This window comes from Pseudophryne corroboree, chromosome 3 (assembly GCF_028390025.1).
Source record: "Pseudophryne corroboree isolate aPseCor3 chromosome 3, aPseCor3.hap2, whole genome shotgun sequence".
In the NCBI taxonomy this organism is placed as follows: Eukaryota; Metazoa; Chordata; class Amphibia; order Anura; family Myobatrachidae; genus Pseudophryne; species Pseudophryne corroboree.
In genome coordinates this window covers 737,436,399-737,448,479 of record NC_086446.1, presented here as the reverse complement: position 1 = coordinate 737,448,479, position 12,081 = coordinate 737,436,399, and the positions used below count along the sequence as shown (strand labels likewise).

Here is a 12,081-nt window from a genome sequence, read left to right as displayed (position 1 = left end):
ATATATATATATATATATATATATATATATATATATATATACATATATACATATATACATATATATATATATATATATATATATATATATATATATATATATATATTACACACACACACACACACACACACACACAGGTTGGGTATCCCTTATCCAAAATGCTTGGGACCAGAAGTATTTTGGATATCGGATTTTTCCGTATTTTGGAATAATTGCATACCATATTGAGATATCATGGTGATGGGACCTAAGTCTAAGCACAGAATGCATTTATGTTTCATATACACCTTATACACACAGCCTGAAGGTCATTTAATACAATATTTGTAATAACTTTGTGTATTAAACTAAGTTTGTGTACATTGAGCCATCAGAAAACAATGGTTTTACTATCTCAGTCTCACTCAAAAAATTCTGTATTTTGGAATATTCCGTATTTCGGAATATTTGGATATGGGATACTCAACCTGTATATAAACACACACACACACACACACAAAATTAAATACATACACATATGTATGTAATAGGTGGGTTGACACTGCGCTCACTTGGGGATAACGGGTATAGTGTAGCTGCATCTTGAACAGAGTCTGCTATACAGATATAAGCCTTACAGTGGCTCTCAGACTTTTTGGAAACACGGCACCCTGGGAGGATCCAAAAAAAATTTACGGCACCCCTAGGCCAAAAGTTTCTTAAGAAATTCAGAATAAAAATAAATTAAATTAAGCAAGTGTTTATAGGTCATCCTTAAAATCAGTTATGTGGTGAGGGACAGGTTTAGCTTCTGCTTGTCCACGTCGTTTATGTTTGGAAGCCACAAGCACTGGTTTTGTCCATTACATTGACCATAAATAATTTGACTTGGTCCTGAGCCACTAACCCAGGGCACTCCTGCAAGTACCCTGAGGCACCCAGTTTGGGAACCACTGCTCTATGCAATGGGCAAATGATACAGTGCATGTATGTGCAGATTGCGTCAGGCACCTGGCATCATTAGCCCCTCCCCCACACAGCAGAATGCCACGATTCGCAGGGATATGGGGAGGGGGCGGGGCTTGTCATACTGGACTGGCTGCAACCAGTGTAGGAGGAAGGTAGAGCAATTAGTACATCAGGGAGAGCTCCTGGGTTTCTGAAACCTGCCCGGAGGGCACCAGCGAGGTGTGTAAGCATTACTGAAGCTGGTCAGAGCCAAAAGATCACTTACATAGAGTTTGCTTTGTGAGAGCGGATATATCTTTCTATGCCAAGCAGACTTCCTGTAATGCCGATTTCAGACCGCAATGCTGGGTCGCACCCGGGATTTGGAAACAGGTCCTTCCCAGGTGCAACCCGGCATTGGACCCTTACACAATGGCTTTGTGGGAGGGGACGGAGGTGGCGGCGCTGGGAGATGAGATTATCTCTGCGCCGCCTCTGCCTATACTGTGAACGGGTTCCGGGTTGCATCGACCCAGCAACCCGTTCACACTGCACCTGACCCGGAAGTAACCCTTCTTTATTCCCGGGTTGAAATACTGGGTCAGGCGACCCGGGCATTCCGAAGTGACCCTTTTCACACAGCACAGCGACTCACGTCGACCTGGCAATATACCGGGTGGGTACCGGGTTATTTGTGCGGTGTGAAAGGGGTGTAGGTAACCCCATTGTACAATAGTCGTTCTAGCCTCCTTTAGTCACATTTATCCTAAAACGGATGATACCATAACATTAGTGTAACTGGATGTGGCATGGCATGTCGACAAAGATCATTTAATTTAAACCTAACTGCATAAGACTAATCTTAACCCTAATTGCAGTGTGACCCTAATGTAATATGTCCACACGTTGACTAAGGGCTTTATACATCTTCAGTTGCAGCTGCTGGGGGTCGCCCAGCACAGAACAAGGCCGCCCAGCATGCAACTAGCCACCAGTGATTGCAATCGCATTGCTGTCTCCAAAGTACAAGACATGCCCCTCTGCCTGCGCAGCCTGGCTGCGAAGGCAGGAGCAGAGCGTCTATGTTTCCAGTCGTGTGATGTCACGCGGCTGCTTAAAAAAAAAAAAACGTCCCAAACCCACCCCCGTTTTCGCTGCGTCGCTGCCCCGTGAATGCCTCTGCCTGTCAATCAGGAGAGGCGTTCGCATTACTGAGATGCGATCGCATCTCCCTGCTTGTGCACACGCAGTGCGGGCTCTGCGCGTTCGCACTGGCCTGGGACTTGGGAGTATCCGATTGCATCCCAGATAAGTTGCAGACTGAATAAGGCCCTAAATACCAGTTCTATAAATAGAATGTAAGATGTGTTCCAGACATGGGACTATCGCTTAGCGTCAGGGAAGCAGATAGGGATGTGAGGGTACTAATCACCTGGTCTTGGGCTTGTTAGAGGGTCCGCTGCCCCTCTCCTTATTACCTGTTAGCGACAGCAGCCTCTCTCGGCAGCCCAGCACATTCTGCTGAGTGCTACGCTGTGGAGGTTCCAGGAAGGAGGTTGCTGAGCGTTGACCACAGTGTAGAGTTAGTGACCCATTTAGTGCAAATAGATGCCGCAGTGGTAAGGCTGGTGGCGCCTCAGTGCTTGAGGCAAATTTCCAGCAAATGCAGTGACCAGTCGCTGGTCTGTCAATGCATTTTTATTAGCAAATGCTGAATTGGTTCCTGGTGTGACAGGAAATCAGTGATTCACAATTAATATTACGAGCCAGTAAACCATCCCGGGAACTTGAGTATTCAGAAGCTGGAGAGACCTGCAACAATAGGGAATACCTCCTTCTGGTGCTTTAAATGAAGGAAGTGAACCCATTAGCCATACACAGCTACACTGAAGTAACTTGGCTTTATGTTATAACAGAAGACGACAAGTATGGAGTGGTCTCATCTGACAGGGACGTGGATGATGGGCAGTCAGGACAAGTGTGTGATAACACCGATTCGAGGACAGCCACCTATAATTAAAGGCATAAACTACATTTTTCCCAGTAAAAGAGTCCTTTTTAAACGGACTAAAAATCTATTCGCTGTCATTTACATACCGTGGCAGAGAACCAATATAATACACACAATGGGGCAACACACTGTACACTAGGCAACTTATGTCCCATTTACCAATCAGCTTGCCTTGATGAACTTTGTAAAGTCCATGACAATATTTAACTTTCCAATATATTCTAGGCCCAACAGAAGAGCCACTGCCAATATATTCTAGGGCCAACAGAAGAGCCACTGCCAATATATTCTAGGGCCAACAGAAGAGCCACTGCCAATATATTCTAGGGCCAACAAGCAGAGCCACTGCCAATATATTCTAGGGCCAACAGAAGAGCCACTGCCAATATATTCTAGGGCCAACAAGCAGAGCCACTGCCAATATATTCTAGGGCCAACAGAAGAGCCACTGCCAATATATTCTAGGCCCAACAGAAGAGCCACTGCCAATATGCTCAGAGGCCCAACAGAATAGCCACTGCCAATATGCTCAGAGGCCCAACAGAATAGTCACTGCCAATATGCTCAAAGGCCCAACAGAAGAGCCACTGCCAATATATTCTAGGGCCAACAGAAGAGCCACTGCCAATATATTCTAGGGCCAACAGAAGAGCCACTGCCAATATACTCAAAGGCCCAACAGAAGAGCCACTGCAAACATATTCTAGGCCCAACAGAAGGGCCACTGCCAATACATTCTAGGCCCAACAGAAGAGCCACTGCAATATATTCTAAGCCCAAGTTAACTATACCCAGGAGAATAGTTGTGATTTTCTGGCACATTGCTGACTGTAAAGGATCGAATGCTACTGCTCTAGGACAGGTCAGTGTATTCACCCAGCAGCCAGCTGTAGGAGGAGACACAAAATATGTTCCACTACAGAATGAAATGTAATCCCTTATCCAACAATAAAGTAACGTGGCTAATATAATGCAATAAACAAGTCAAAGAAGAAAAAAAAGATCTGTACAGAAATAAACTTATTGAAAGTAAGGGGGAGATTTGTCAAGCCCTGGAGAGAGATAAAGGAAAACCAACCAGCGTCTGTAATTTTTCAAGTACAGCCTGCTCAATGACAGAAGCCGATTGATTGGTACTTTATCTCTCCCCAAGACTTGATATCCCTAAGCCCTTTATCCGTTATTCCAAGCAAATGTAAAACTTTTCAATTTGCACACGACTCCTTCGGTACCGAGAAGGCACCCCATACTTACTTGAGAACTCTTCCCGCATTTTGCACCTCCGGACACCACCACAATCTGATTCTCCAGTAGATTCTCCAGAAAGACATATTTGGTTTTCCAAATGGGCAGGTTCTCCCTTTGTTTCAGGAGTTCGTAAAAGCGCGATGAGTAGGGCAAACCATCAAATGGGTTTAGCTCCAAGTCGTCCAGCAGCCCTTCGTCGACGTCGCTGGAGTCGGACACATCGAAGGAGCAGCCCTTTTCTGGAGATCCGGTGAGCAAATCCTTGGCAAGTTCTGGAGTTCCAGGCAGGAAAGCCATTACCGGAGAGAGGAAAGGAGATTTCCCATGAATCCAGAGACTTCTTCAAACAAATCCAGTCCACCAGGATGCACCATCAGCCTTCAGAACAACACACACCGCTCCACGCTGTCAACAAAGCCAGTTTAGAAACAGGTTAGTGCTGTATATTAAATCCATTTCTGCTGCTATTAAGCTTTTAAAAGCACTTTTCCTACAGCTCTCATTGCACTGTTGCCTAACTGCTGGTGTGTGGAGAATGATTAAGCAAACGAGTGAGCAGGCCAGCCCTCTCTTACACGTGTCTGGGTCCTGATTGACTATGAATGCAAAGCAACAGCAGTGAGGTCATTGTGATTGCGGAGATGGTCAGGTGGTGACCTAATCCCAAAACAAAAGAAGTTGCCATGCACTAGGGGAAGTGAAAAGGGTCTGACGGTGCCATGCGTTACTGGCCGCTACATCACATCTGCTCATTAACACTACAATCAGACAATAAAACAAATCAAAGAATGTGTGTTATATAGGATGCTCACGGGATTGGTCGCATGAGGCTGTAAGCTAAATGAAGGGAGTCTGAATACATGTACAGCAGTGACCTAGATACAGTATGACATACACATAATAACAGCATATAAGCAGAAAAGGCTAAAACAGTACAGAATAAACCTGTTGCACAATTTACTTCCAGTATAAATAGTGATTTAATGTATGGTCAGCAACACTTTTAAAACACTGTTACTATGCTACGTTCATGAATATATTTATTTGTCCCTTTTACAGAACCGCCTGGAATTTTTTTTTTTGTAAATGACCTTCTTCTATGCACATATAAAAGGATCTGAAGATGCCGCAGAAGAGTCACAAACTAACTATAACTTGTTTTCTTACTTACAGAAGCCCAAAAGCAGCGATGGGAAACTGGATCTAATTTAATTTCAGAATAAATTAGATCAAAGCATTTAAGAGTTGTCCGGCAGACAGGATGCCAACGATCACAATACTATGTTACCCCCTCTCCCCTACCCCTAACCTTCCCACAGCCTAACCTCCCCACTTAGTGCCCAACCCTAATATCCCCCGGTGGTGCCTAACCCTAACCCCCCTCCCCGCAGACTAACCCTAAACCCCCTGGGTGTCGGCTAAACCTAACCACCGATCCCTAACCCGAACCCATCTGCTATACTTACGTTCGGGATGCCTGCTGTCGGTCTTCCAGCGTCGACATTCTGATGGGTGTTGGGATTCCAGCGTCGGTATTATCTTTATTACTAAAGATGCTGGAGGTCAGAATACCGACCCCGGCGCCGTGGCTGGCCTTAATCCAGACAGGGGTGCCGCACGTTAGGAGCCCTAATCCTTCCCTAACCCCTCCCTTCCGGCAGGCTAAACTCTCTCCAGCAAATTTACGTTCGTGATCCCGGCATCGGCATTCCATTATGTGTCGGGATTACGGCGCCGACTTCCTGACCGCTGGGATCTCGAACGCCGGCATGCTGACAATATCCCGTTAAAAAGGATTACTGCATCAATCTATCAGGTCCACTCACATCATTAAGCAAGTGCCCTTATGGGATCTGATGCAGGACAGAAAGCTGGTGTGGAAGTTATCTGTGTGCGAATCAAGCAATGCAAATTGTGCATTTCTGAGCAGCAAGTCTTCCTGGCAGTCACTCACACTCTGCCTACTTATACCCATTTGGAACACTGTTCCGATCCAGGTCAGACCCCGCTCTCATGTGGCTCTGACCCAGCTTGGCACCGTTAATAACCCTTTCACACCGCCAATGCCGGATCCCACCCAGGAATTGGAAACGGGTCCTTCCCAGGTGGGATCCGGCATTGGACCCTACAGCAGGCTTCCCTAAACCGGCAATATGACGGGCGGGTAGCCATAGCGGCAGGGGGCGGCAGAGGCGGCGCTGGGAGATTAGCTCATCTTCACGCCGCCTCTCCCTATTGTAGTGACCAGGTCCCATCGCCCCGGGAACCAGTTTACGCTGCCATTGACCAATTATTCAACCCGGGAATAACACTGCTTTATTCCCGGGTTTAATTACCGGGTCAGACGACCTGCAAATTGGACCATGGCCCTTTCACACCGCACACCGACCTGTGTCGACCCGGCAATATACCGGGTAATTTGTGCGGTGTGACAGGGGTATTACAGTGCAGCTGCCCTGTGTATCTGACTGGTCACATCGTTTGCAACCAGATCAGATCAGTGCACTGTCTGGTGTGGTAGCAACCACGATGCAACCATTCCAGGCAAGTGGTTCAACTATTAACTATATTAAACATATTAAATAATTTATTTGTGTTCAACACAACTAAATATTTTTATTTCTATTATTCTTTATAATTGGATATGAAAGTATATCGAAGTTATAAATAGTCTGTATGTTCCTATATATGAGCAGCACAGAAAAATCACAGAGGACATGCATTTCCATAGAGTCTTTTCCACTAGAAGTCTCGGGTCTGACCCGGGATTTGAAACACGGTTCTAAGCCAGGTCAGACCCGAGACAGACCCCTTTTCCACAACGGTGCCGACCCGGGAATATCCTGTGTCGACGCTGTTTACACTGCACCCGGGCGCAGTGTCTTGTGGCCAGCGCTTGGAGATGACATCATCTCCAAGCGCCGGGAAAACCGGCAGAGCGGGACCCTTGGGGCTTGGCCTCAGTTCTGTTAGGCCACGCCCCAATGCGATGCTGCCCACCGTCACGCTGGGGGCAAGCCCAGCACTCTGGAAGCTGCTGGGCTGTCCCCAGCCTCCGGCACACACGGTCTCGGCCTGCGCTGCTGTTTGCATAGCAGGACAGACAGCAGCGCCGACAGCATGCACTGTCCCCCCTCAACCCCCTGACAGCCCGCGGGACACTGCGGTCAGGGAGGTATGGGCTCTAGGCATGCTGTAAATGTGTCCCGGGGTCGGATGACCTGGGTAACCCATTTACACTACACCCTTACCCGGGTCATTCCCGGGTCCAACCCAGGTAGCTACCCGGGTTGGATGCCCAGGTCACTTGACCAGAGTTTTTTCAGAGGGAGCCTTTTCCACTACCAAAAAAACCCGGGTAAATGCGCGCCCCCGTGCAAAAAGACAGGTTTTTTTGAGCTAGTGGAAAAGGGGTATCAGAAGAGCAGCCATTTGAAAACAGATCTCTAACCCCCCAACTCTCCCAATGTAGGTGGGACAGCTCGGCCATCCTGACAACCAAGACATTTGTCCCAACTTCTGGGAGTGTTGGAAGTTATGTCTGGCTTACCTGCTACAGCGACATCACAGCCTTTTGGCTAAGATCAAGTGTAGATGTCTATGTACACTGGTGGGCTTAATGGCGCCCCCAATAGGCAATGGGCAGAGAAATTGCTGGGTCAGGGAAGCCTGCTGTAGGGTCCAATGCCGGATCCCACCCGGGAAGGACCAGTTTCCAATTTCCGGGGTGGGATCCGGGTTGGGGATTCTTATATTTATGCATGCTCTTTTTCACTTACACCACACCCTTTTGTGTTTTTTGAGTGTCACTCATTTTCGTGGGGTTTGGATGAGACCCTTATTATGGCCCATTCTCTCCCCTTGTTTTCAGAGGTTCTGGGGAGAGCTGAAGATTCTGTTCCACAGGGAAAAGCCTCAGCCAACCTTGGGGCGAAAGGGGAGACCCGAGCCATGAAGCGGAGGGAAGCCTGAAGACCCATTTCCCCTAAGGGGCCTTTTGGCTCTGAGGGACGGGGATTCAAGGGGACCCTCTGAGCTTCAACAAGGGGCGTCCTGTACAATCTCTTTTCCCTCATTGGGCCTTTTGGCTCTGAGGGGATGGGGAGTAATGGGGCCCTTCTACTTTTAGAAGAGGAGCCAGAGTCCCATGTCCCCAGCACTGTTTTTAGCACTACACTGGGTGTTTGAAGCACGCACCTCAGGCTTCAAGGAATAAAAAAAAAAGTATAAGATTTTAAACCTACCGGTAAATCTTTTTCTCCTAGTCCGTAGAGGATGCTGGAGACTCCGTAAGGATCATGGGGTATAGACGGGCTCAGCAGGAGATATGAGCACTCTAAAGAACTTTTAGTATGGGTGTGCACTGGTTCCTCCCTCTATGCCCCTCCTCCAGACCTCAGTTAGAGAACTGTGCCCAGAGGAGATGGACAATACGAGGAAAGGATTTTGTAAATCTAAGGGCAAGATTCATACCAGCCCACACCAAACACATCGTATAACCTGGAATATACGCAACCAGTTAACAGTATGAACAAAAAAAACAGTATCAGTCAAAGACCGATCTTAACTGTAACATAACCCTTATGTAAGCAACAACTATATACAAGTCTTGTAGATTTAACCGCACTGGGATGGGCGCCCAGCATCCTCTACGGCAGGCTTTCCCAACCACGGTCCTCAAGGCACATCAACAGTCCTGGTTTTAGTGATATCCAGGCTTGAACACAGGTGACTTAATTAGTAGCTCACTTATTTTAATTTAACCATCTGTGCTGCAGCCTGGATATCACTAAAACCTGCACTGTTGGTGTGCCTTGAGGACCGTGGTTGGGAAAGCCTGCTCTACGGACTAGGAGAAAAAGATTTACCGGTAGGTTTAAAATCTGATTTTCTCTTTCGTCCTAGAGGATGCTGGGGACTCCGTAAGGACCATGGGGTTTATACCAAAGCTCCAAACCGGGTGGGAGAGTGCGGATGACTCTGCAGCACCGCATGAGCAAACTCAAGGTCCTCCTCAGCCAGGGTATCAAACTTGCAGAACTTAGCAAACTTGTTTGAACCCGACCAAGTAGCTGCTCGGCCCAAGAAGAGCCCACCTTCCTTGTGGAATGGGCTTTCACCGATTTTGGATGCGGCAATCCAGCCGCAGAGTGAACCCGCTGAATCGTGCTATAGATCCAGCAAGCAATAGTCTGCTTCGAAGCAGGAGCGCCAACCTTGTTGGCTGCATACAGAATAAACAGCGAGTCAGACTTTCTGACTCCCGCCGTTCTGGAAACATAAATTTTCAAAGCCCGGACTACGTCCAGCAACTTGGAATCCTCCAAGTCCCTAGTAGCCGCAGGCACCACAATAGGCTGGTTCAAATGAAACGATGATACCACCCTAGGGAGAAATTGGGGACGAGCCCTCAATTCTGCCCTGTCCATATGGAAGATCAGATAAGGGCTTTTACATGACAAAACCGCCAATTCTGACACACGCCTTGCCGAAGCTAAGGCCAATAGCATGACCACTTTCCACGTGAGATATTTTAGCTCCACGGTCTTAAGTGGCTCAAACCAGTGGGATTTCAGGAAATCCAACACAACGTTAAGATCCCAAGGTGCCACAAAAGGAGGCTGAATATGCAGCACCCCCGAAACAACGTCTGAACTTCAGGCAGTGAAGCCAGTTCTTTTTGAGAGAAAATGGATAGGGCCGAAATCTTGACCTTTATGGATCCTAATTTTAGGCCCATAGTCACTCCTGACTGTAGGAAGTGCAGGAATCGACCCCGCTGAAATTCCTCTGTAGGGCCTTCCCGGCCTCACACCAAGCAACCTATTTTCGCTATATACAGTGAAAAAGTCTTGCTGTCACGTCTTTCCTAGCCTTTATCAGCGTAGGAATAACTGCATCCGGAATGCCCTTTTCCGCTATGATCCGGCGTTCAACCGCCATGGCGTCAAATGCAGCCGCGGTAAGCCTTGGAACAGACAGGGCCCCTGTTGCAACATGTCCTGTCTGAGAAGCAGAAGCCCTGAGTCCTCTGAGAGCATTTATTGCAGCTCCGGGTACCGAGTCCTTCTTGGCCCATTCGGAGCAAGGAATATTGTTCTCAATCCTCCTTTTATTACAATTCTCAGCCCTTGGGTATGAGAGGAAGAGGAGGGAATACATAGACCGACTGGAACACCCACGGTGTTACTAGTGCGACCACAGCTATCACCTGAGGGTCCCTTGACCCGGCTTAAAACCTTTTTTAGCTTTTTATTGAGGTGGGACGCCATCTAGTCCACCTCAGGCAGTTCCCATCAATTTGCAAAATGCGTGAAGACTTCCTGATGAAGTCCCCACTTTCCCGGGTGGAGGTCGTGCCTGCTGAGGAAGTCTGCTTCCCAGTTGTCCACTCCCGGAATGAACACTGCTGACAGTGCGCTTACTTGATTCTCCGCCCAGCGAAGAATTCTGGTGGCTTCTACCCTCGCCACCCTGCTCCTTGTGCCGCCTTGGCGGTTTACATGAACCCCTGCGGTCTGACTGGATCAGAACAGGTTGGTCGTGAAGCAGGATCTCCGCTTGACTTAGGGCGTTGTATATGGCCCTTAGTTCCAGGATATTGATGTGAAGGCAAGTCTGTTGACTTGACCACAGACCTTGGAAATTTCTTCCCTGTGTAACTGCCCCCCACCCTCGGAGGCTTGCATCCGTGGTCACCAGGATCCAGTCCTGAATGCCGAATCTGCGGCCCTCGAGAAGGTTAGCACTCTGCAGCCACCACAGGAGAGACACCCTGGCCCTGGGGGATAGGGTGATTAACCGATGCATCTGAAGAGGTGATCCGGACCACTTGTCCAGTAAGTCCCATTGGAAGGTCCTCGCATGGAACCTGCCTAAGGGGATGGCCTCGTATGATGCCACCATCCTTCCAAGGACTCGAGTGCAGTGATGCACTGACACCTGTTTTGGTTTTAATAGATTCCTGACCAGTGTCATGAGCTCCTGAGCTCTCTCTATCGGGAGATAAACCCTTTTCTGGTCTGTGTCTAGGATCGTGCCTAGGAGAGGCAGATGAGCTGTAGGAACCAACTGCGACTTTGGAATATATAGAATCCAGCCGTGTTGCCGTTACACTTCCAGAGAAAGTGATACGCTGTTCAGCAACTGCTCTCTTGATCTCGCTTGTATGAGGAGATCGTCCAAGTACGTGATAATAGTGACACCTTGCTTCCGCAGGAGCACAATCATATCCGCCATTACCTTGGTTATGACAATCCCGTACCGCAATTCTGAGGTACGCCTAATGAGGTGGATAAATGGGGACATGAAGGTATGCATCCCTTATGACCCGATTCACGATAAAGTCTCCCTCTTTTTAGGCTTGCCCTGACCGCTCTTAGCGATTCCATCTTGAACTTGAACCTTCTCAGGTATATGTTCAGGGATTATTAATTCAATATGGGTCTGACCGAACCGTCTGGTTTCGGGATTACAACATGGTCGAATAATAACACCCTCTTGTTGAAGGAGGGGACCCTTGACCACCACCTGTTAAAGATACAATTTGTGAATTGCAGTTAACACTGGCTCCCCCTCTTGGGGGGAAGCCCGCAGGGCAGTCGGTGAGGGGGCATCTTCTCACAGTCCAGCTTGTATCCCTGAGACACAATATCTATTGCCCAGGGACCTAACAGGGAGTGTACCCACTTGTGGCTGAACTTACGAAGGCGTGTCCCCACCGGGCCTAGCTCCGCCTGTGGAGCCCCAGCGGCATAGGTGGATTTTTGTAGGGGCCGGGGAGGACTTCTGTTCCTGGGAACTAGCTGTGTTGATCCCGGCTCTGACAAGAAAGGACGCACCTCAGACTTTCTTGTTTCTTTATTCGAAAGGCTGCATTTAATAATGTTGTGCTT

At 48.1% G+C, this 12,081-nt stretch overlaps 1 protein-coding gene across 5 annotated transcripts in view; it reads right to left on the bottom strand.

Moving 5' to 3' along the window:
- The window catches only part of DHX32 (DEAH-box helicase 32 (putative)), a 251,606-nt gene that overhangs the window by 206,773 nt on the left and 32,752 nt on the right, over positions 1 to 12,081 (bottom strand). For all 5 annotated transcript variants that reach the window (XM_063962228.1, XM_063962230.1, XM_063962229.1 and 2 more), the window contains exon 2: positions 4,193 to 4,591. In XM_063962228.1, the coding sequence (XP_063818298.1) occupies positions 4,193 to 4,483 (291 nt within the window). In that variant the 5' untranslated portion in view covers positions 4,484 to 4,591. The remainder of the gene's footprint in view (positions 1 to 4,192; positions 4,592 to 12,081) is intronic.